Below are 25,253 nucleotides of genomic sequence, written 5' to 3'. Positions count from 1 at the left end.
AGCCGATAATTTTATTCGTATTTATGCAATGGATTGTGACTTAAATTGGAATAAAAAAGGAATTATCGATCGGATTTTTTTTCGAACTGGTCTATAAACATTTCCAGTACCAAAAATAACAAACGGTGAAAGTTTCAGCCAAATCTGCCGGGTAGTTTTTGAGTTCATGGATGACATACAGACAAACATTCATTTTTATGTATATAGATTACTTACAAAGCGCATTCACAAATGTCACTTTTATTCTCAGGTGTTTCCATTATTTTGATAACTACCTGTATATATAACACATATTGTGCGTAATGTATTACTGGTAGTATAGCCTCAGAAAAATTGATGGGAGCATCACTGCCTAGGAGACTCCAGGATTCAAGCGTAGCGAAGTGAACGGGACCGAGAGTAAAGCGGGAGAGGAGAATCTGGATGGGCATCGGCTGAGTGAGCCGAGGGATGATGGGTGCGGTGTCAGCCTCCCTTCGGGTTCGTTGCACTCGAAGTTGCGCGACAGGGAAGGACATCTTTTCGCGGGCGTGTTCGTCACTCGGAGACGGAGAGGGTGCGGGAAGGCATTTTTCCGAGATGAAGACAATGCCGGCGGAGGAGTGGTATTTATTTTGGTACACACTCGTGCCATAGAAATGCAAATTTAAGTGTCGGGGAAAGTGCTGATCGTCCCGCAGTTTAAAACTCGAAAAGTAAAGACACAAATGGAGCGTCGTGAAACGAAAATTGCTCCACTCACTATGTGGATGACAGATTGCTTTCCTTTGGTGCAGGATTTTCCGTCTTAGTGAAAGGCCTCTGCTGAATTCTAGAAGGATTGAAAATAGTAATCTTTTTGACGGAAAAATAAAATAAATATATGCGAAAGTTTTCTTTCCCTTCCAAATCACCAATCCTCTCTGACAGTTCGTTTTTTTAACGAAGTCGCCTCAAAGTAAGCATATTTATTTAAATAATAAAGCAATATGAAAATATATGTCAGTTGAACTCGGTTAATACGAAATGTCAAAAATCAACGAATTTGTTCGTATTAACCGGTATTCGTAACAACCGTAAATAAGTGATACTGTGAAAAAACGAAGAAATGCTTACCTATATTTAAAAATCATTACTACTAATTCACGCATAGTAATCTAAATATTAATACATTCGGAAAATTAATCACTCCTTTCTAATACATGGATGTTTTTGGAAAATATATTTGGAAAATTAATTCGCGGAATATGTTGTCCACAGGTTAACAAATGTACGGGCTTTATTTTCTGTATAAAATATTTAATACTTTCTTCTCTTTACACACTGGGACTTCTACTACCTAACAAAATGATGAATGATTTCTGAAAAAGAAAATTACAATATTCAACCCCGAACATTTTAAGTAAAGAGGTCAGAAATTTTTGTTCGTCTTAGCCGAGACTTTCAATTTAATTTACGTATTATACGTGAATTTTTTAATGTAATTAGATAGCAAACCAAACTTAACGAACAAAATGTTCGCTTTAGCCGTGATTTCGTATTAAACGTGATCGTATTAAGAGAGTTCAACTGTACTATATTTACTAAATTGCATTTGGACTATGAAGTAGAATATGAAAAAATGAAAAATAAAGCAAACGACTTAGATGTTCTGGTAAATATTTTTAGATCCCCTTTTTTTTCCTTCAAAAGTTTAAATAGGATCATTCATTTAGAAATCATTGAAACGGGGGGGGGGGGGGGGACGTACATACAGATACACATTTCTCACAGCTCAAGATACTTCTTTTAATTGCTAGAGTTTTTTAAATTAAATTATTTGACTATTTATATATTTTTTTGTTTTCGCTCTTTTTACTTTCTTCTATATCTAATATATAGAAGAAAGTATTGGATTCGTGCAAATTTTCGAATTTCGAATTTTGACGGATTCGAACGTTTTGAGGTGTGCTGAGTCCATTTCGACCATTTTTGGAAAATGTCTGTCTGTCTGTGTGTGTGTGTGTATGTATGTGTGTCACGTCTGTGTGTGACCAGTTTTTTGTGGCCGCTCTACAACAAAAACTACCGCATGAAATCGAACGAAATTTAGTACACATATGTGCCCCTATGTGAACTTGTGCCCATTAGTTTTTGGCGCGAATTCCTCCAAGGGGGGTGGAGCAATGGGACGTTTTTCGAGTTACGCGTGCTTGCTATTCCTCAGGAAGTAACTGGCGGAATCAAACAAAATTTGGTCCATATGTTGGTATTAACAGGAATAGGTGCTGATTCAATTTTGGTGTCAATAACTCAAACGGGGGTTGAGCTATAGAACGTTTTTTGTCGTCAATTGTGACTGCTGTATCTCAAGAAATAATGAACGGAATGAAAGAAAAATTTATCGGCAAGTAGCCCTTAGTGGGTATAAGAGCTGATTTTATTTTGGTGTCAACAGCTAAAAAGGGGGGTAGCGCAATCGCCCGTTCTTTTTTTCCATTTTGAGTGCCCTATCTCAAGAAGTAATGCTACGTTCTGGTTGAAATTTGGAATATATGTGAATCCATTTGTAAACAGGCTTTGGTTCAATTTTGATGCCGATCGCTCCACGAGGTGTTGATTCTTTTTTTTTTTTTTTTGCGAATAAAAATATTTTTATTAATGCAACAATAAGAAAGATAAATCGTAATAGATTGTCGTCTGCGTATTTCTCGTGATTTTAATTGTATGGAAATGATCGGAAATATTATCTCAATGATTTAAAATTTTTAACTGTTGCCATCTTATGTTTGTTAACAAATAAAATATTTGTAACTAATTCAAGCAAAGCTTTTAAAATAACTTTCAATTTTCGCTCTTTGCTTTGCTTTTTTATCAATAATTTAAATATTGGGATGGTCGTCAAGTTTTTGCATGTGTAATTTTGTTTTTGTTGGGAATATTGCTTCCTCGTCAAGCATGGGGAGGGATCAGAAAAAAAAAAGAAAAATATAGAAGAAAGTTTCGTGATGGCCACAACATACTAGTTTAGTTGATGCCGTTTCAGTTATGCCGTTATACTGTTTTATGATTTTACTTAGTTTGAAATTACCATTTTTTCATCGAAAAATTATTTAATGAGCGCTATTAATTTATTGCGAAATGTTTTTATCAGAATGTAAGTTAATAAAAAAAATATAATTTAAACTTTGACATCTTGAATTCAAATTATGTTTTTCGCAATCACGAGTGTGTGTCGGGGGAGAGGGGGTGTGTTTGTTTGTGTGTGGGGGTATGTGTATGTGTGTGTAGTGTTTGTGTTGGGAGGGGTATGTGTATGTGTGGTCGTTGTGTGTATGTGTAGGTGTGTGTGTGTTTGTGTATGCGTAGGTGTGTGTGTGTTTGTGTATGCGTAGGTGTGTGTATGTTTGTGTATGTGTAGGTGTCTGTATGTATGCGTGTGTATAGGTGTATGTATGTATGCGTGTGTATAGGTGTATGTGTGTGTGTTTAGGAGTATGTGTAAGTGTAGGCAAGTAAGTGACGCAACCTGGAGATGGTTTTCGCTAGAGGAGCAGCATCGTGAGGCCGGTCGACGGTGGTGCTGCAGAGGGAGGCGGGGGGAAAATAAAATCATAGGAATTCAAAACTGTCAAGTGAGAACAATAAGCAATCGTGATTGCTCAAAAACAATACAAAAATGCTCAAGTAATAAAAATATAAGTAAAACAACAGTTAATAGTCTGTCTTTAATTATATAAGGAATTGCAACAGTCCGTGTAACTAAATGTGCTCGTTCTCTTATTTTCCAGGTCCAACGCAAGCGCCGAATTATATCCCGAGTTCGCTGTAAAAACATCAAGAACGATTGTCCGAAGCCTACTTGCGAAGATCCCGTTCTGCTTCCACAACGCTGTTGCAAAACATGCCCTGGCGAAGGTAATTGTCGTTTTATTATAGTACTAGAGGTACCCGCACAGCTTTGCCCGTAGCAGAAAAATTAAAAGGTCTTTTTGGTTCGCCTGTATATTTATAAATAATGTGTGGTGAATTTTCTCGCCAGTTGGCTTGTACCCTTGTTACGGTTCCACGTTATGATAATTTTGTATCTCGCCAATAGGCTTGTGCCCATGTTACGGTTACATGTTACGATAATTTCGTAATTTACTCGTCCATCTTATGATAGTTTTGTTCTTAAAATTGGAATAGAAAAAGAACCACATCGAATTTTCGAAAAATTGCTTCACACCCCATGCTACAAACTAACTTTGTACCAAATTTCATGAAAATCGGCCGAACGGTCTAGGCGCTATGCGCGTCACAGAGATTCAGACATCCTCCGGACATCCATAGACAGAGGGACTTTCAGCTTTTTATTAGTAACTAGTGGCACCCGCACGGCTTCGCCCGTAATAGAAAAATTAAAGGTCTTTTGGTTTGCCTGTATATTTACAAATAATGTATGGTGAATTTTCTCGCCAATTGGCTTGTACCGACGTTACAGTTCCACGTTAGGATAATTTCGTATCTCGCCAATTGGCTTGTGCCCATGTTACGGTTCCACGTTATGATAATTTCGTAATTTATGAGAGTTTTTTTTCTTAAAATTGGAATAAAAAAAGAACCACATCGAATTTTCGAAAAATCGCTTCGAGGTGCACACCCCCATGCTACATACTAACTTTGTGCCAAATTTCATGAAAATCGGCCGAACGGTTTAGGCGCTATGCGCGTCACAGACATCCTACAGACATCCAGACATCCTCCGGACAGAAAGACTTTCTGCTTTATTATTAGTAATAAATATAACCTGGAAACGCGATAGACGGCAAGTGTAAGCATTCAGTGCGTCAGTGGAGTAGCGCGTCTTGTGACGTCATAAAGACCATGCCTTAACTCCGAAATCGGACATTTAAAAACATTAGTTAATAATTAAACGTTGGGAAAAATCAAGTTTTTTCTCGCTTCCTGTATTTTTTTTTTTTTTTTTTTTGCTTATTTTATCAATTTCAGTCACTAAAACTCGAACTTTTGACTGAAGGAAACAACCCCATTGAAGAAAATAATTTCTAAAGATCTTTTGTATTCCATTAGTAAAGAAAAATCAGGCAATCCACGGAAAGCCATTGTTGAAATGATTCAGTAGAATCCCGTTCATCCGGCCTTCGTTTATCTGGATTATCCTGATCAAATTTGAAGACGTTTTAAAATAAATGAGCGACTCATACTCATGGAATTTTAAACTCTTCGACTCCCGGACCCGCAGCCCTGCATTCTTTCTGGAAATCAATGTCCGACAATCTGGAATGTTGTCGATTTTTTATTTCTTGTGTTAAAATTTAAAACTAAATCTATCTGTAATAGATAACAATGGATATATTTGGGTTGTATGTTAATTATAGAAATCCAGTTTATGTTGGATTTTTGCTAAATTTGGCGCAGAGGTGCTCTGATGCTGAGAAACTCGCATAGGTTTTTTTTTTTTTTTTGAGCAATCACGATTGCTTGTTCTCACTTGACTGTTTTGAATTCCTACCATTTTATTTTCCCGCCAGCATCCTCCGCAACATCACCGTCGACCGGCTCCTCACGATGCTGCTCCTATAGCGAAAGCCGTCTCCAGGTTGCATCCATGTCGAACACACACGCGCATACATACGCAGCTACACACACACACATGCGCGCACACACATATACACACAAACACCTACACACACACGCACACATACACACACACGCACACATACACACACACGCACACATACACACACACGCACACATACACACACGCACACATACACACACACAAACATTCACACACATACACATACATACACGCATACATACAGACACGTACCCATACACACACATGAAAACATACACACAACTAACTACCCACACATTCATGCCTGCATACAGGCACAAACACATATGCCTACACACACATACACATACCCCCCACACACACATTCATACACACAACTACCCACACACTTATGTCAGCACATAGACACAAACACACATGCCTACACACACATACACATACCCCCCTACACACAAACACACATACCCCCACACAAACACCTATACATATACACACACACTCGTGATTGCGAAAAACATATTTTGAATACAAGAGGTCAAAATTCAATTTTTTTTTATGTTATAAAAATCAAAAAAGGTATAAATTTAAATTTTAAGTCGTAAAATTGCTCTTATAAGCATGATGATGGGAAATTTTGCTTTGTTTCCAACTTTAATTTAAGCTTGATTGTTGAACATGAGTCACTTGAGACAACTTTTCTTTTCGAGGCAGACCATACAACGCCGGGCGGCGCAGCTGGGAATCTATATATGAGGAAATTTTTTTTTAAATTTCTTCTTGAACTGGATCTCTGGATGTCTGGCTCTCTGTGGCGCGCATAGCACCCAGACCGTTCGGCCGATTTTCATGAAATTTGGCACAAAGTTAGTTTGTAGCATGGGAGTGTGCGCCTCGAAGCAATTTTTCGAAAATTCGATGTGGTTCTTTTTCTATTCCATTTTGAAGAACAAAAATATCATAAAATGGACGAGTAAATTACAAAATTATCATAACGTGGAACCGTAACATGGGCACAAGCCAACTGGCGAGATACGAAATTATCATAACGTGGAACCGTAACATGGTGTACAAGCCAACTGGCGAGAAAATTCACCATACATTATTTGTAAATATACGGGCGAACCAAAAGACCTTTTAATTTTTCTATTACGGGCAAAACCGTGCGGGTACCACTAGTACAAAATATAAGCAAAAGATTTACAAACATACGTTTTTAAAGTAAAAACTTTGTGAACAAGAAAAGAAGACGTCATTTCTGAGCAGCTCGCAAACTTCCTCCTGTATTAAAGCAAACGAAAACTACCAGGTGAGAAACAGCTCCACTCCAAATCGGTACGAGTCTCGTATTTTTAGGCCGGAAAGAAAGCAAATCATAGACTAATAATAAGAATAGACCGAGCTGTGGCAACCCTTTGCTGCTCATGAACCAAACCATGTGACTCGTGGATATCCTAGCAACAGCGGGCGTTGATCGTAGCAGACGATCAACGGGAGCGAGAAATAAAATAAATGGAATTGACGGAACTCGGAAGAATGATCTTTTATGGAGTCCGATTAGTTATTCTAAGTTGTAAATGTTTTGTTAATATAGTGAGTTTTTCGTTTAGATAGTATTGTGCATTTTCTTTAGTCAATTTAACTCTCTAAGCAATTAAAGATGCAAGCGCCCTAATAGAATCGGCAACGGTAAGATTTTCACCTACAATTTCAATTTAAGATTCCGATTAGTACATTTTTGCGTTAACGCAAAACGTTTCCTCCATTACGTTCACGCCAACGCTGACGTAGCAGTTCCAAATGAAATAAAAGTTACTCAAAACTGTGATCAAAAACTAATTACTAATGTCAAAATGATTCATAACTAAAAGAAAAACAGTTCAATCTCTGCACCTGGAAAAAAATTATAATGAAAACACATTACTTAAAATACATGTCGAGTGGCTAACTATAGATAATGTTGCCATCTAGCAACCATGCTGCCAAAGTTTTCGCCAAGCCTTCCACCAGTCACATGATGTATCCATGAACCAATTTTTTCATCAGCAAGTCTGGGAAAGCTCGGTCTACTTTTATTATTAGTCTATGAAGCAAATCGCTTGCGAAAGGCTTACAGACCAAAAATATCCCGAAATGTGGATTCACGAACCTTTGAGGCGCAACAAGTGGCATGCGAAGGTGGATCCGTCGCATACCAAGCCGGCAATAAAGCTGGCGGGGAGAACGAGCGCGCTAACAATCTCCCGCGGTCCGCCTCTCTTAACCCACTTGCCGAGCACCCGAGAGGGTGCTAATGATGAGGAAGATGGAATGCAGGTGATGATGACGTCGATTTCATTTCGGTCGGTGGTTGCGTCGAATTGCTGCAACGGCTGGAAAGATGAGACCATAGAGCCCCTGCAGACGTGCGAAAGTTGTTCGTACTTGCCTGCAATGGGCAAGCGGAAGTGCCGTGTTGAATGGGGTGTTTCCTTCAGTCAAAAGTACTACTTTCAGTCACTGAAATGGATAGAGCAAACGGGAATGAAAAAAAAAAAAAAAAACCGTGGAGCTAGAAAATACTTTTTTTCCCCAACCTTAAACTTTATTATTATTTTTATTTATTTATTTATTACTAGTGATACCCGCACGGCTTTGCCCGTAATAGAAAAATCAAAAGGGCTTTTGGTTCGCCTGCATATTTACAAATAATGTATGGTGAATTTTCTCGACAGTTGACTTGTACCCATGTTACGGTTCCACGTTATATATAATTTCGTATCTCGCCAGTTGGCTTGTGCCCATGTGACGGTTCCACGTTATGATAATTTCGTAATTTACTCGTCCATCTTATGATAGTTTTTTTCTTGAAATTGGAATAGAAAAAGAACCACATCGAATTTTCGAAAAATCGCTTCGAGGTGCACACCCCCATGCTACATACTAACTTTGTGCCAAATTTCATGAAAATCGGCCGAACGGTCTAGGCGCTATGCGCGTCACAGACATCCTACAGACATCCAGACACGGACAAAGACTTTCAACTTTATTATTAGTAAAGATTATTATTTTTTTCTTTGGCAAGATATCGCCTTTTGGAAATTTTTCACTGCGAGCAATTATTAGCGGAACGAGAATGGGTTTCGTTTCCAAAATTTTGAAACTATTTTTTCTGAAACAGCATGCTTAAAAACATGGGATCTGACATTTTTTTAAATAATTTGTTTAAGTTTAATATTTTTAAAAAATTACTTAAATCGGTGAGCTTTCATTGTTTACACTTCTGTCGTGTGACGTCACAAGTTATGAAATGCCATTCAGTGTTGCCATTCACAGAACAAAATATTTAATTCGCATCTTTACTCACGTGTATTGGCAACGATAGGGTTGATAGCAAGCGTAGAGCACAATTTTAATTTTGGGGCCGTGGTAGCCTGATCGGTAAGGCATTGGACTCGGGGCCGGAGGGCCTCGGGTTCGATCCTCGCTGGTCGAAGACCCACCGTCGTCATTAAAGGGGACTGGGCGACGTTAAATATGCTCGTGGTCTCAATGTCCTCCAAGTGAAACGATACCTCTGGGGGTGCTAGTACCAGGTAGCTATTAGCTCTTGGACTAGTTCTAAATTCTCATTAACTGTTCGATCCGGTGATGGTGCTGCCATCTATCGGTATATAAAATAATGGAGGCAAGGCACTTAGTATGCAGTCCTCTACATAAATACGGTTGTAGTCAGTTGTGACTCTGAATAGAATAGAACAATTTTTATTCGCTTCTTGGTTATCATAACAAAGCTTGGCGCATAGAAAGATGCGCCAAAGAGCATCATTTGTGACGTCATCAAGAACACGCCTTTTTTGAAAAATAGGGCATTTAAAATAATTAATTAAAAAATAACTGTTGGAAAATGGAAGTATATTCTGGTTCCATGTTAATTTTTTCGCTTATTCTATCAACTTCAGTGACTAAAAGTTCTACTTTTGACTGAAGGAAACCAGCCCATTGCTAGTTAAATAAAATATTCATTTGACGAAGTTTGAAAATGTCCTGAAGCTTCGTACTGGTAACCCTAGCGACTTTCTCACTTGTGACGTCAGCAGCGAACTCGACGACTGGACGTCTTTTAAGATTATTTTTTAGAAAATAAGTAAAAATTGAGAAAAGGGAGTAACTCACCCCATGTTGTCGACCATGCTCCTTCAGAATTTTTTTTTTTTTTTAACGAGCTGATGTGTGCATCACATGACTTCCTTTTACTCCAATTTAATGTAATTTCCCCATTACTTGCAATTTTAATGTGACTCAATTGTTTACTCTCTAAATATCACCAACAGTGGCCAAATCGAAACCAAATTTAAACTTTAAAAAAAAAAGCCAAATTTGGTGACAAAACTTGGCAACCAAAAGAATGGCGATATATCGCCAAGTTCCGACAAATTCTAACACCACTTGAGTTTAAATCGAAATGAACAATGATTTCCCCCTAAAAAGGGGCAAAAGATCCCCTTAGAGACATCCGAATGCAGCCAAAAGGGAAGGTGCACAACTAGACCCGACTAGGAGTCTTCGTACCAAATTTCAACTTTCTAGGACATACCGTTTTTGAGTTATGCGAGATACATACGCACATACGTACATACAGACGTCACGAGAAAATTCGTTGTAATTAACTCGGGGGTCGTCAAAATGGATGTTTCGTGTGTCTGTAGGTTCCTAGGCATATATCTACGTGTGGTCGGGTCGGAAAAGAAACTCAACATTCATTCGGGGGTGAGAAAAATGGAAATTAAGGCCGATTTTTGAGTGAAATTTTTTTTCTCGAATACAATACTTCCTTTTTTGTAAAAGGAAGTAAAACGGGAGGGGCGGAAAACTACCCTATTCTAAAAGTGTTTGATGCTTCCACAATCCATTAGAAGTCACCCAGGCCGTGTTGCTCGACATTTTTGATTTCCCTAATTTTTTTACTAGTTGTTTTCCACTACTAAGTGAGTTCAAAAGTTATGAAAGAAATTTTTTAGGCTCATACTTTTTTTACGCGCCATTTTAAGTTTTCCTAATAACTAGAGATGTGTCATTCATGAACGAACGGGTTAAAAAGAATGAATCCTTTAAATGAACGGATCCGTTCCTTCACTTAAAAAATAAATGACCTTTCTTTTGAACGGTGAGCAGTTGGAACATTGTATTGATGCACTTGTGATAAAATTGCATTAAAAAAATACATTCATCTTCAAATTTTTGACTCGTTTAATCTCCAAATTTTCCTTTTCTCAGTCAGTACAATATATTAATTTCAAACCTTTTTACTTTCTGCTTCTTATTGATCATTTTTCTTTAACCGTTGCAGTTCATTTGCAATTTTTCAATGTATCCATTAGTAAAGTTTTGTGTAACTTGTTTGTGTTACTAACAAAATAAACACTTCCTCCCCACGCAACAGCTAAAATCCTTCTAAAAGTACCCTTTATCACTTTTCCGGCCTTACTTTTGTTTTCTACAATATCCCTATCAACTACCATCTATATTGGTCTGGCTTTATTTTAACTTACTCGACGACTTCTAAGTCACTTCTGAGATTTTAAATAGATAGTTCTGAGATTTTAAATAGGATTATTGCTGTTTTTTTCCCCATTTAAAAAAGTGTTACTTTTTTTTTCTGTTCTCATCGGTATTGTGAAATAATTTTAAAGCTCCCTAATATTTAGGTGAGTCTTCTTTTAAATTAAGTTATTCGGTATTCCGGCTGCATTCGATACTTAGCATTTGTAAGGACGATATAATTTTTCAGATAGTACGAGGGTTGATTCAAAAGTAAGGTTCCCATCAGCTTTACAAATATACAGCAGTCTATTTTCATTGAAATTTACAACTTTGGAAAGAAAAGACGTTTCTCAATTTTTATGCATAATCGTCATCTTTTTCTATGCATTATTGTCGACGATGCCTTAATTTCTGTATCGAATGTTACAGAATTCCACCGCCAGAGTGGGACCTGACAGTCAACAAACCACTCTGTTCTTGAAATACACCGCCAGCTCAGTCATTTCCAGCCGAGGACTGCAGTTTCGTGCTTATTAGCACTCATCAGCCCGAGTCACTTTCCTATGCCGGGCTGATGAGTGCTAATAAGCACGAAACTGCAGTCCTCGGCTGGAAATGACTGAGCTGGCGGTGTATTTCACGTATTTCTGCTTTAGTCCTGGCTAATGAGCGGTAATTTACTGAATATACGTTGCCTTGCGTTCAATCTTCGAGTTGAACCGAACCATTGTTTCGATCACTCGACTGGTCTGCTAGTTCTATATTAGCTACCAGTTTGTTTGGCACTCTAGGCTTCCTTAAGAGGTTTTCCATCTCCAGCTCAGTCACTCCTATGCCGGGCTGATGAGTGCTAATAAGCACGAAACTGCAGTCCTCGGCTGGAAATGACTGAGCTGGCGGTGTATTTCACGTATTTCTGCTTTAGCCCTGGCTAATGAGCGGTAATTTACTGAATATACGTTGCCTTGCGTTCAATCTTCGAGTTGAACCGAACCATTGTTTCGATCACTCGACTGGTCTGCTAGTTCTATATTAGCTACCAGTTTGTTTGGCACTCTAGGCGTCCTTAAGAGGTTTTCCATCTCCAGCTCAGTCACTCCTATGCCGGGCTGATGAGTGCTAATAAGCACGAAACTGCAGTCCTCGGCTGGAAATGACTGAGCTGGCGGTGTATTTCACGTATTTCTGCTTTAGCCCTGGCTAATGAGCGGTAATTTACTGAATATACGTTGCCTTGCGTTCAATCTTCGAGTTGAACCGAACCATTGTTTCGATCACTCGACTGGTCTGCTAGTTCTATATTAGCTACCAGTTTGTTTGGCACTCTAGGCGTCCTTAAGAGGTTTTCCATCTCCAGCTCAGTCACTCCTATGCCGGGCTGATGAGTGCTAATAAGCACGAAACTGCAGTCCTCGGCTGGAAATGACTGAGCTGGCGGTGTATTTCACGTATTTCTGCTTTAGCCCTGGCTAATGAGCGGTAATTTACTGAATATACGTTGCCTTGCGTTCAATCTTCGAGTTGAACCGAACCATTGTTTCGATCACTCGACTGGTCTGCTAGTTCTATATTAGCTACCAGTTTGTTTGGCACTCTAGGCGTCCTTAAGAGGTTTTCCATCTCCAGCTCAGTCACTCCTATGCCGGGCTGATGAGTGCTAATAAGCACGAAACTGCAGTCCTCGGCTGGAAATGACTGAGCTGGCGGTGTATTTCACGTATTTCTGCTTTAGCCCTGGCTAATGAGCGGTAATTTACTGAATATACGTTGCCTTGCGTTCAATCTTCGAGTTGAACCGAACCATTGTTTCGATCACTCGACTGGTCTGCTAGTTCTATATTAGCTACCAGTTTGTTTGGCACTCTAGGCGTCCTTAAGAGGTTTTCCATCTCCAGCTCAGTCACTCCTATGCCGGGCTGATGAGTGCTAATAAGCACGAAACTGCAGTCCTCGGCTGGAAATGACTGAGCTGGCGGTGTATTTCACGTATTTCTGCTTTAGCCCTGGCTAATGAGCGGTAATTTACTGAATATACGTTGCCTTGCGTTCAATCTTCGAGTTGAACCGAACCATTGTTTCGATCACTCGACTGGTCTGCTAGTTCTATATTAGCTACCAGTTTGTTTGGCACTCTAGGCGTCCTTAAGAGGTTTTCCATCTCCAGCTCAGTCACTCCTATGCCGGGCTGATGAGTGCTAATAAGCACGAAACTGCAGTCCTCGGCTGGAAATGACTGAGCTGGCGGTGTATTTCACGTATTTCTGCTTTAGCCCTGGCTAATGAGCGGTAATTTACTGAATATACGTTGCCTTGCGTTCAATCTTCGAGTTGAACCGAACCATTGTTTCGATCACTCGACTGGTCTGCTAGTTCTATATTAGCTACCAGTTTGTTTGGCACTCTAGGCGTCCTTAAGAGGTTTTCCATCTCCAGCTCAGTCACTCCTATGCCGGGCTGATGAGTGCTAATAAGCACGAAACTGCAGTCCTCGGCTGGAAATGACTGAGCTGGCGGTGTATTTCACGTATTTCTGCTTTAGCCCTGGCTAATGAGCGGTAATTTACTGAATATACGTTGCCTTGCGTTCAATCTTCGAGTTGAACCGAACCATTGTTTCGATCACTCGACTGGTCTGCTAGTTCTATATTAGCTACCAGTTTGTTTGGCACTCTAGGCGTCCTTAAGAGGTTTTCCATCTCCAGCTCAGTCACTCCTATGCCGGGCTGATGAGTGCTAATAAGCACGAAACTGCAGTCCTCGGCTGGAAATGACTGAGCTGGCGGTGTATTTCACGTATTTCTGCTTTAGCCCTGGCTAATGAGCGGTAATTTACTGAATATACGTTGCCTTGCGTTCAATCTTCGAGTTGAACCGAACCATTGTTTCGATCACTCGACTGGTCTGCTAGTTCTATATTAGCTACCAGTTTGTTTGGCACTCTAGGCGTCCTTAAGAGGTTTTCCATCTCCAGCTCAGTCACTCCTATGCCGGGCTGATGAGTGCTAATAAGCACGAAACTGCAGTCCTCGGCTGGAAATGACTGAGCTGGCGGTGTATTTCACGTATTTCTGCTTTAGCCCTGGCTAATGAGCGGTAATTTACTGAATATACGTTGCCTTGCGTTCAATCTTCGAGTTGAACCGAACCATTGTTTCGATCACTCGACTGGTCTGCTAGTTCTATATTAGCTACCAGTTTGTTTGGCACTCTAGGCGTCCTTAAGAGGTTTTCCATCTCCAGCTCAGTCACTCCTATGCCGGGCTGATGAGTGCTAATAAGCACGAAACTGCAGTCCTCGGCTGGAAATGACTGACCTGGCGGTGTATTTCACGTATTTCTGCTTTAGCCCTGGCTAATGAGCGGTAATTTACTGAATATACGTTGCCTTGCGTTCAATCTTCGAGTTGAACCGAACCATTGTTTCGATCACTCGACTGGTCTGCTAGTTCTATATTAGCTACCAGTTTGTTTGGCACTCTAGGCGTCCTTAAGAGGTTTTCCATCTCCAGCTCAGTCACTCCTATGCCGGGCTGATGAGTGCTAATAAGCACGAAACTGCAGTCCTCGGCTGGAAATGACTGAGCTGGCGGTGTATTTCACGTATTTCTGCTTTAGCCCTGGCTAATGAGCGGTAATTTACTGAATATACGTTGCCTTGCGTTCAATCTTCGAGTTGAACCGAACCATTGTTTCGATCACTCGACTGGTCTGCTAGTTCTATATTAGCTACCAGTTTGTTTGGCACTCTAGGCGTCCTTAAGAGGTTTTCCATCTCCAGCTCAGTCACTCCTATGCCGGGCTGATGAGTGCTAATAAGCACGAAACTGCAGTCCTCGGCTGGAAATGACTGAGCTGGCGGTGTATTTCACGTATTTCTGCTTTAGCCCTGGCTAATGAGCGGTAATTTACTGAATATACGTTGCCTTGCGTTCAATCTTCGAGTTGAACCGAACCATTGTTTCGATCACTCGACTGGTCTGCTAGTTCTATATTAGCTACCAGTTTGTTTGGCACTCTAGGCGTCCTTAAGAGGTTTTCCATCTCCAGCTCAGTCACTCCTATGCCGGGCTGATGAGTGCTAATAAGCACGAAACTGCAGTCCTCGGCTGGAAATGACTGAGCTGGCGGTGTATTTCACGTATTTCTGCTTTAGCCCTGGCTAATGAGCGGTAATTTACTGAATATACGTTGCCTTGCGTTCAATCTTCGAGTTGAACCGAACCATTGTTTCGATCACTCGACTGGTCTGCTAGTTCTATATTAGCTACCAGTTTGGCACTCTAGGCTTCCTTAAGAGGTTTTCCATCTCCAGCTCAGTCACTCCTATGCCGGGCTGATGAGTGCTAATAAGCACGAAACTGCAGTCCTCGGCTGGAAATGACTGAGCTGGCGGTGTATTTCACGTATTTCTGCTTTAGCCCTGGCTAATGGGCGGTAATTTACTGAATACACTCCGTTCTTGATTGCAGTCCGGGTCTCGAGTTTACTGATTACCATTTGTTTCCGAAGTTTGAGGAACACTTTGGTGGCCAACGTTTCCGGAGCTATGACGAAGTCGAAGAAGGTGTGAAACGCTTTCTCGCCATGTTAGTGGTGGAATTCTGCGACGCTCGATACAGAAGTTAGGGCACAGTCGACAATAATTAGCACGTAAAAAGATGCGATTATGTAGAAAAATAGAGAAACGTTTTTTCTTTCCAACGATTTAAAGTTCAATGAGAATAGACAGTGCTGTATATTTGTAAAATTGATGGGAACCTTACTTTTGGATCGACTCTCGTGTATTGTAATAAAATGCAGTGTCCGAGGACTATCTGAACCCCTGGTACATTGTATCAGTAGATGATAACAAATGCTCTTTCATGTGCTAATTTTGAATGTAAAATGCATCAACCCGATGGATCAGTAGATCGTCGACTCAAGTTTCTTTCGTGTAAATTCTGTAAACATAATTTGTGTTAATTATTTTTGTTTCAGTTCAAATTTCCAAGACAACTGAAAAAAAGTTTTAAAACAGGCAAACAAATGACTTGCCTGTGTTAATGACAAACATTTCTTATATATTCATTACTTTAAATATAATTTTTGTGGTAAAAATAAAGTGAATTAAAATTTGTCATAAGTAAGGATTTTAAGTTGTTTAAAAGAAACATCAATTTAAAATGGTTTATATCAGTCGATAGGTGCTCTCCCCGCTGAAAGAGGTCACATTTACATAAGGTGTGGAGAAAAAACCGGAAATAGTCAAACACTTTGGTGGCCAACGTTTCCGGAGCGACGACGAAGTCAAAAAAGGTGTGAAACGCTTTCTCACCAGGTTGACGGTGGAATTCTGCGACACTCGATACAGAAGTTAGGGCACCGTCGACAATAATGCACAGAAAAAGATGACGATTATAATAAAAATAGAGAAACACATTTTTTTTTTTCCAACGATGTAAATTTCAATGAGAAAAGACTGCTGTATACAGTGACCGCCGCTTATATGAATCACGTTTGTTCTAAACAGTTTTGATTCCATAAAGCGGCTGATTCAATTAAGCGGCTAATTCAATAAAGTTGGATTTTTTTTCTGTTTTTGACGATTTGATTCATTAAAGCGACTGATTCAATTAACCGGTGTCCTCTGTATTTGTAAATTTGATGGGAACTTTACTTTTGGATTGACCCTTGTATTTTCAAAGGTTTATGAGTCTTGAAAAGGAATGCATGGCATGCAAAAAGGGAAGGAAGGGGCTGGTTATTCGTATTGTCATTCCCAGGGAAAATAAGTTTCTGTGCACTCAGGTGGATTTTTCCTTCCAGGAATTAACGGGGATTGTCGAAACAACCAATATCCAGCGGCTGGTCGGTCAGTTTCGCTTTTGTGTTCTTGGGGAGTCGGAAATGCCTGGGAGAAGGAGAGTGGAAGAGGGAGATCGCCGGGAGGTAAAGCTCTCTGAATTGATACCTTCGTCCCGGACACACTCGAAGGTGGTGCGTGAGAGATTTCGACCACCCTTTTCGGAAGAGGTTCTCCCGGGAAAAAAGGGAAGGCGCGTGACCCCTTGAATGGCAGCGAGGATTTGCGGCCGCCATTGTTGGGCCATAAACCTGTGGGAACAGCCCAGCCCCCTCCTTTCTGCGACACCTCGTATATATTCTCACCGTTTATTGCCCGCCTCTGTGTGTGTTGAGAACCCGGTCTCAATGGGATTTAATAGGCCTTTGTCGAGGACTGCCCGCCGTGAGCCACGTGTTTTTTCGCGCCATTTGTTATTGTTGTGCCCTCGGAAGGTGCATTGTTGGGGGTCTGGAGGCGTAAAAGTGAGAATTCCCTCTAAACAGTATTTTCTACTCCATTTGAATCGATGTTTATTCATGTGGTGGTGAGGCGCGGTTGGAATGCGGGTGTATTCCAGCGTTTAATTGCGCTCCTTTGTACGCTTTCGGGCGATACCTCACGATTCGACGTGAATGCAACTTTTTTTTATTGCTAGATTTTTGCACTTCTTCTGGGAAATTCGGTGGGAATGTCGAGGACTATCGAAATTTAAAAAAAAAAAAAAAAAAGCCTATTCGAGCAAAAGGTACTCATCCGATATTTTTGTTCTAAAATCGCGTAGAACTAGTACCCTTGTAGCACAATCGGTTGGTTAACTGTGAAGCTTATGGTTGGTCAACGGTAGGCAATGTCCGCATTGGAAACCGTTACCCAACCAACCATTTGCCAACGAAGGGCCAACGATCTGCTACAGTGCCTAACAATTTCCCAACGATAGCCCATCGAAAATATTCACGGTTGGCAGGCCCAATGATGCCCAGAAACTATAGGGCCACCTTGGCTCATCGTTCGTTACCAACCCACCATACCCCACCGGTTTGTACAGTTGACCACCGTTGTTCAACCATCTCCCCACGGTGCGTACTACTTGGGTAGTCCGCAGCGAAAATTTACAACATTCTATCAACATTTGTTTTGCTAATGTCAGAATTTTTAGTGCTCAGAAACTTGATTGACTCGCATTTAAAAGTTAAAACGAAAGTTTTGTAGGATATTTTTTCTCATAAATTCTCTACTCAGTATTATAATGTTTACATTTATGGTAACACTCCTCTTCCTGGTCTCTTTAGTCCATAACACAACGGCTGGTTCATTTTCATTATGTTTGTATCTTACTTAGACACTACTCTGAGAGCTTCAATGTTGAAAATAAGTTTTAAGCACCTTCGAGGCACTTTTTAGTTGGTCCAATCTCAGCGATAATCTTTACCTTTTCTGAAATTGTCAGGAACTTTCTCTTTTTTCTTTCCATCTTTAAACTAAGATGAAGCAGCGCACTTCTATTACTTTTCATCACCTTTCATGTTGAAAGGGAAAAAAATAAATGAAAAATGCCGAGTGGATTTTTAGACAGTCTAACTGAACGATGTTAAGACTAGTACAGCGTGGGAATTCCCGCTGTCTGTAACGCTAAAGGGATGAAAATCCATTCTCACAATCAATATTAAGTAGCCAATAACGAAGCCGATACGTACGTACCCGCGATTCCCTTCCGAAAATTTTCCTGTTGCGGGTGAAAAATTCGCGTCAGTTACTCGTGAAAAACTCGCGTTATAGCCATTTCACGTTAATCAAATCGCGTTGTAGTTCACTGTTGTGTGTCACTGCTATCACATACGAATTTTAAAATCCTTATATAAATAATAGCCGATGATCGAGTAGACCCGCATGTTTCAACAATGAAACTCGCGCCCAGTGATGTTCCTATCAATTTTTCTGAGGGTATACTTCGAGTAATACGTTATGCACATTATGTGTATGCGATTATATACGTAGTGTTTCATAATATAGAAAACTAGCTGCGTTGTCCGGCTTTGCCCGGTCTATTTTGAAAACAAAAATTGTGTCAAGTGACGTATATTCAACAATCAGGCATAAATAAAAGAAAAAAAAAATCATCATGCAAAATTTCCCCTCCAAGCAATGACGACAGATATTAAAATACTTTTAAGAAATTAAAATAAATTGAGAGAAAGATGGATTTAAAAAACGTAACCATGGAAACACAAAATAAAATAAGTTTCGGAATTGAAAATGAGAAAGATGGAAATAATGTATTCAAAAAAGCGTTACCGTGGAAACGAAAATAAAATGGTTAAAAACTTGAATAGAGAACAGCAGATTTTTGAACTTCATTTAAATCGCTTGTAACTTTTTTTCTAATGGAGATAAAGGGTTTAAACTTTCGACCATAGGTCGAGTTAGATCTGGAGGTAAAAAAGGTAGCTCTTTTCAATGGTGTCAAAACGAAAACTGTAGGACAATTCCTTCACTTTTTATTGATAAATTTAATGAAGAAAGTAGTGCCTAAATTTCAGCTAAGCCTAAACAAATTCGAGCTAAAAACGTAAATAACTCCCGCCGCAATTAAGTTAGAGCGTTGGAACAAATTGCGTAGAACGCGGGAAAATTCTTCCCTTTCCAACGATATATAATATTAATAATTGCGAGTAATTTTTCACCCCCATATTCGGGAATTTATGTGAAAATTGGGTCTAAATTGGAATAAGAAAAGAACTATTCATCGAATTATAAGATAAATAAATACCTTTGTGCTGAATAGTAAAGTCAGAACAAACAACGTAAGTAGAAGCAGAAATTTGTAAATTACAACAGACACGTGTTTCGGCGTTACAGGGAACGCCTTTTTCAATGCAAAAAATAATGAACTTATGGATGAAAAGACATCCGACAAAAGCCAAGAGCAGATAAGCATGCAGCTTAAAAGATAAAAACAGCGGATTAGCCAAACACCAATGACTAAGTTATAAACCGATCAGGAACCAATAGGAATGCAAGCAAAGGCCAGGAGCTTTCTCAAGGTACGAACCCGGAAAGAAAGAATTCAATTGGACAAGGATTAAGCCGAAGCTTAAACAAAAAGAAAAGAAATTGTCAGTAACCGTGAACCGCAAGAAAGGAAAAGCAGAATGGAAAACCAAGAAATAAAATAAACTGAAACAAAAAATATTCGAAAAAAAGGAAAATAAAGATAAATAGAAGGAAATTGGGGGGGGGGGGGGGTCAATCAAGACAAAAAGGTAAAAATAAACAAAGGATGATAGATAAAAATGAGTGGGAAAAAAAGGGGAGTATTAAAGATATGGGAGCCAAATGTTTAGAAAAATATGGAACTGAACTAAGATCGTTAACTAAGTTAGAACTGTTCCTCAAAATATGAAAGGATTCCCAAAAGTCAAGATCTGATGCATTGGGGCATTTTTGGATAATCTGATAAGAGTTAAAATCAAAAGAGTGATTCGAATCCCAACAATGTTGAGCAATACTAGACTTATTTAATTGTTGTTTTTTCACATAATTTTGATGCTCTTTCAAGCGAATTTTTAAAGCACGCCGAGTCTGTCCAATATAGGCAAGTTTACAACTACAATTAATTCTATAAATTCCACAACAATTAAGAGGGTGAATAGGATCTTTAAGAGAAGAGAATGAAAGTTTATTAATAGGAGAGAACACCACCTGGAATTGGAAACGTTTTAGAATCTTAGCAACCTGATAGCTTACAGATGGAAAGAATGGCAAAACAACCAAATTCTTTCTGATGAAGGTTCGGTTAAGAACATTAGTTTGGGATTTATTTGAAAGTTTTTTATAAATGGAATCAATCAAAGTTGGCGGATAGTCTCTATCAATTGCCACAGCTTTAAGATAATTAAGTTCCACTTTAAGAAGTTCCGACGAAGAACAAATATTAATTGCGCGATAAACAAAAGAATTAAAAGCAGAATATTTTTGATTTGGAGGATGAGACGATAGTCTATGAGGAGGTAAAGAGGCAGCAAAAGGTTTGCGAATAAACAGTAGTTTCAAATTCAGTACGAGAAACAAGTACATCAAGAAATGAAATGCAATTATTCCGTTCTTTCTCACAAGAAAACTGAATATGAGGATCAATGGAGTTTAAAATAGATAAAACCTCATCACTCTCAAACTGATTCTGGTTCATTAGAACAAAACAATCATCAACATACCGAACATAAAATTGGAACTGCAGTTTTTGGAACAGCTTAACCTCAAAATAATGCATGTAAATATCACTAAGAATGGGGCTAAGTGGGTTACCCATAGCCAGACCAGCTAACATAATATAAAAATTCCCATTAAAAACAAAAGAACATTGCTTAAGACAAGTACGGGTAAGGAAAATTAAATCCTCAATTTCCGTATTGGTGAAATGAAATTCAGAAAGTCTTCTACGAAGGCATAACAATGAACCCTCGACGGGAACGTTCGTAAATAAAGAGTTAACATCAAAAGAAGCCATAAAAGAATTATTTGGAACGAAACTATGAATTTTTTTAACAAACTCAACAGAATTTTTAATAGTAAATAAATTGTGACTCCTAAGGGGAGAAAACACAGAGGACTAAATATTTTGCAAGTTTGTACGAAGCCGTACCAATATTGGAAACAATCGGCCTGAAAGGAATACCAGCTTTATGCACCTTAGGTAAAGCATAAAATCTAGCACAATTAGCAATAGATGGAACAACAGAGCGTTTAACATTTGAAGGAATAGACTTAACAGACTTGACAGCAGATGCAATAGTTTTTAACTCTTTATCACTAGGATCTTTAGAAATTTCAACATATGGCCCAGAAGAAATCAAATCATTAGTTTTATCAACATAAGATGATTTGTCAAGAACAACAATTTGGCCACCCTTGTCAGCTTTGGTAACAACCAGATCAGAATCCGAAACTAAGTCTTTACCAGAACGGCTAACAGTATTAGCAAATACAGGTTTAGAAATTTTCGAGTTAAAGTCAATATTAGAAGCTATAAGATGCCGAATCGAATCTTTTTGAGAGGAAGTTAAGGTACTAAATTTAAAAGCTTTCTCAACAGGAGCAATAAGCTTTGAAAAAGAAGGATTAACACTCACAGCAAAATTATCATTACATTTTAGAGCCTCAATTTGAGAATTACTTAATGGAACGCTAGAAAGATTAACAACAACATTCTTATTAACAACAGGTAAATTATCAAGAGGAACGACATGAGAAGATTTACAAAGCATAGCTAATTTCTTTTTCAAAACAATTTGATGTTTATCAGAGGAACGAAGGGTTCTAGACCAAGAATTTCTGTCAATAATGTTAAAGTTGGGAATGGAATTAGAAACCGAAAGATGTAAATCATAAAGTTCACGTTCAATAAACGATAAATGTTTCCTAGTTTCCTGGATCGAAGCTCTGAGTAAAGCCAATTTCGACCGAAAGATTACTTTGTCAATTTTTACAGAACGTGGTAAATTTTATTTCAAAGAAATAAACTTCGGAATAATTTTCTTGCGCCTACACTCTTGAAGAAATTTTCAATGGTTCAAAAAACGAAATTTTTTAATCCGAAGATTGGCAAACCTATTGATTTGAGACATAATCAAAAGCAAAACCAAAACAAATGAAAATAAACAAAATCAAACAATAACAGAATGAATAAGAAACAAGAAGTAAAAAGTCACGATCAAAATACAACAATAGACAAAAATTCCAAAAACAAAAACAAAAACACAAATTGCATAAAAGGCGGAAAATGTAAACGTAAGGCCCGTTTAAGCCAAAATAATAAGATAAATAAATACCTTTGTGCTGAATAGTAAAGTCAGAACAAACAACGTAAGTAGAAGCAGAAATTTGTAAATTACAAACAGACACGTGTTTCGGCGTTACAGGGAACGCCTTTTTCAATGCAAAAAAATAATGAGCTTATGGATGAAAAGACATCCGACAAAAGCCAAGAGCAGATAAGCATGCAGCTTAAAAGATAAAAACAGCGGATTAGCCCTTGCATTCCTATTGGTTCCTGATCGGTTTATAACTTTGTCATTGGTGTTTGGCTAATCCGCTGTTTTTATCTTTTAAGCTGCATGCTTATCTGCTCTTGGCTTTGTCGGATGTCTTTTCATCCATAAGCTCATTATTTTTTGCATTGAAAAAGGCGTTCCCTGTAACGCCGAAACACGTGTCTGTTGTAATTTACAAATTTGTGCTTCTACTTACGTTGTTTGTTCTGACTTTACTATTCATCGAATTGTTTTCGAACTGGTCTGCAAACCTTCTCAGGTCTTAAAGGAACAAATTGTGAAAAATTCAGCAAAATCGGCCGGGGTAGCTCTCGAGTTTTGCGAGTTCAAACACACAGACGCTTTTTGGAGACTTCATTTTATACTATGTAGAGATTTTTGAAGCGTGAGGGTATACGTCATGTGTCTCGCGCCACGGCGTGGTAATTTGATACTGCGATTAGGTGATGTTTAACATGCAGGGAAAGGCTTTATTGTGACAGGGCTGAACTCGATCCGGTAACTTAACTATTTAACTGGTAAGATCATGTCATTTTAGGAGAATAAAGAAACGAAAAAGCGTTGAAATTTTATCTTATCTACTGGAGTTTAGGGTTAATCCACTGGAGTGAGGGTTACAATTTCATCTATCAAAATGTCACCGAACAGGCGCACAGTGGAGTATTTGACTGAAAATCCTGGCCAAAACTAGTTTGAAATTTTCACTCTTCTGAAGGCGACACCCTTGTGTGCGTTTGTGCGCTGTACGGCGAAGCTATCCCATTTATAGACACGAAACTTGGTATACAAGTTGTCTGAAATGTCTGATGTTACAATTTGAAACTCGATTTTTAAAATTTGAATTAGAAAATGAAATATTTAAAATTTTATCCACGGTTTAGACCTTTTCATGTTTACGACCGTAAAAACGATCCTAGTAAACGTAGAAAAAAATCCAATGCATCACTAGATAGGAAAAATAATTTTCTTCAAGATTATGGTTTGTTTGAAGTTCTAACGTAATTAACCGAATTTCTAAGAATTTACAAAGGGAGGTCACTTTTTCGACTTTTTTCAATTATTCAATCAATGTAAACTAAAATTCTTGCATCCAATATGCTAATAATGTTATGGCTCTGAAACTTTTTAAGGAAATAATATAAACACCTTACCTTCATTTACAGCGAAAACGGTGAAGTTATGTTCTTTCACTGATTTATAATGATTTTTTTTTCAATGAGTTGAAATAAAAATTTTCAATAATTTTCACTCGATCCGAAATGGATGCCACGGTTGGCTCTTTGCCAATAATGCTTAGGCAAGTGATAAGTAAACATGTTTGATGCGAATGGCTGTTTTCCTTTGAAGGTATGTAATTAAGTGCACTGTTCGAGGGGGGAAAAAAAGCAAAAAGCGGTTAAAAAATCCTAGTACTCTGTACAAAACACTAATTTGAAACCAAAAAAATAATCAATTTTATTCTTTTCGTTTTGTTTCAATCATTAAAACCCTGAGTTAATCATGCACAAAAAGAATTAAAGACAAGGGTTTCGGGGTTACAAAGAACCTTTTTTCTATTGAAAAAATAAATAAATAAATGAACTAGGATATTATAACTGTAAAAATACTCGAAAATGGATATTCAAAAGCTCTTTGTTTTTGAATTGTATATATTGTACTCGTACCTTGGGTCGATCCTTAGTTTTACATCGCGTGATGTGTCCCGCTAAAAATTGTACGAACAAACTTGGAACTAAAATTTTATATAACTTTAATTCCACAATAAGTAGGTAAAATGTCTTAAATATGGATAGCTCGCTAGCGTGGGAACGTTAGGAGACAATTACAATTGTCTCCTAACGCTAGCAAGTAGGGGAGGGGGTATTTTCCCCCTTTTGCTACGTATAAAGGGGAAAAGACCCCCTCCCCCGGCACATTATTTGCAGCAATGATCTGAAAAAAATAAATATTTATTTATCTTATCTAAAATCTATCTCAATTTTAAGGAAGAGCAAATTTTCTTAGCAAGATCACAAAATAATTTAATTTATTAACTCATTAACGTACATGAGAAAATTAACATCACTGAACGCAAACACATATTTTAGGGGTGCAATGAATCTCTTTAGCGATGCATAAAGGTAAGCGTTTTCGAAATTAATTTGACGATTCTCATTCCATAACTTACATCTTTACACATTGATGAAGCGGTTTCTCGTAACCCTGAAACTCGTGTCTGAAATTTTATTGTTGTTTGTGCGCTCAAATATATCGATCTTTTCATTCAGTAGTACTTATGATAACTATTTTACAAATTTATTAAATCTTTGTAGGTAAATTC

The 25,253-nt window shown here is 38.5% G+C and overlaps 1 protein-coding gene across 1 annotated transcript in view; it reads left to right on the top strand.

Annotated features, from left to right (window-relative positions):
- Positions 1 to 707: 707 nt before the first annotated feature.
- The window catches only part of LOC129224239 (dorsal-ventral patterning protein Sog-like), a 136,693-nt gene continuing 112,147 nt past the window's right edge, over positions 708 to 25,253 (top strand). The window contains exons 1-2 of the mRNA XM_054858665.1: positions 708 to 770; positions 3,750 to 3,876. Of these exons, the coding sequence (XP_054714640.1) occupies positions 708 to 770; positions 3,750 to 3,876 (190 nt within the window). The remainder of the gene's footprint in view (positions 771 to 3,749; positions 3,877 to 25,253) is intronic.

This window comes from Uloborus diversus, chromosome 6 (genome assembly GCF_026930045.1).
Source record: "Uloborus diversus isolate 005 chromosome 6, Udiv.v.3.1, whole genome shotgun sequence".
NCBI classification, from domain to species: domain Eukaryota; kingdom Metazoa; phylum Arthropoda; class Arachnida; order Araneae; family Uloboridae; genus Uloborus; species Uloborus diversus.
Note: the sequence above shows the minus strand (reverse complement) of the source record. Positions and strands in the feature narration are given on the sequence as shown.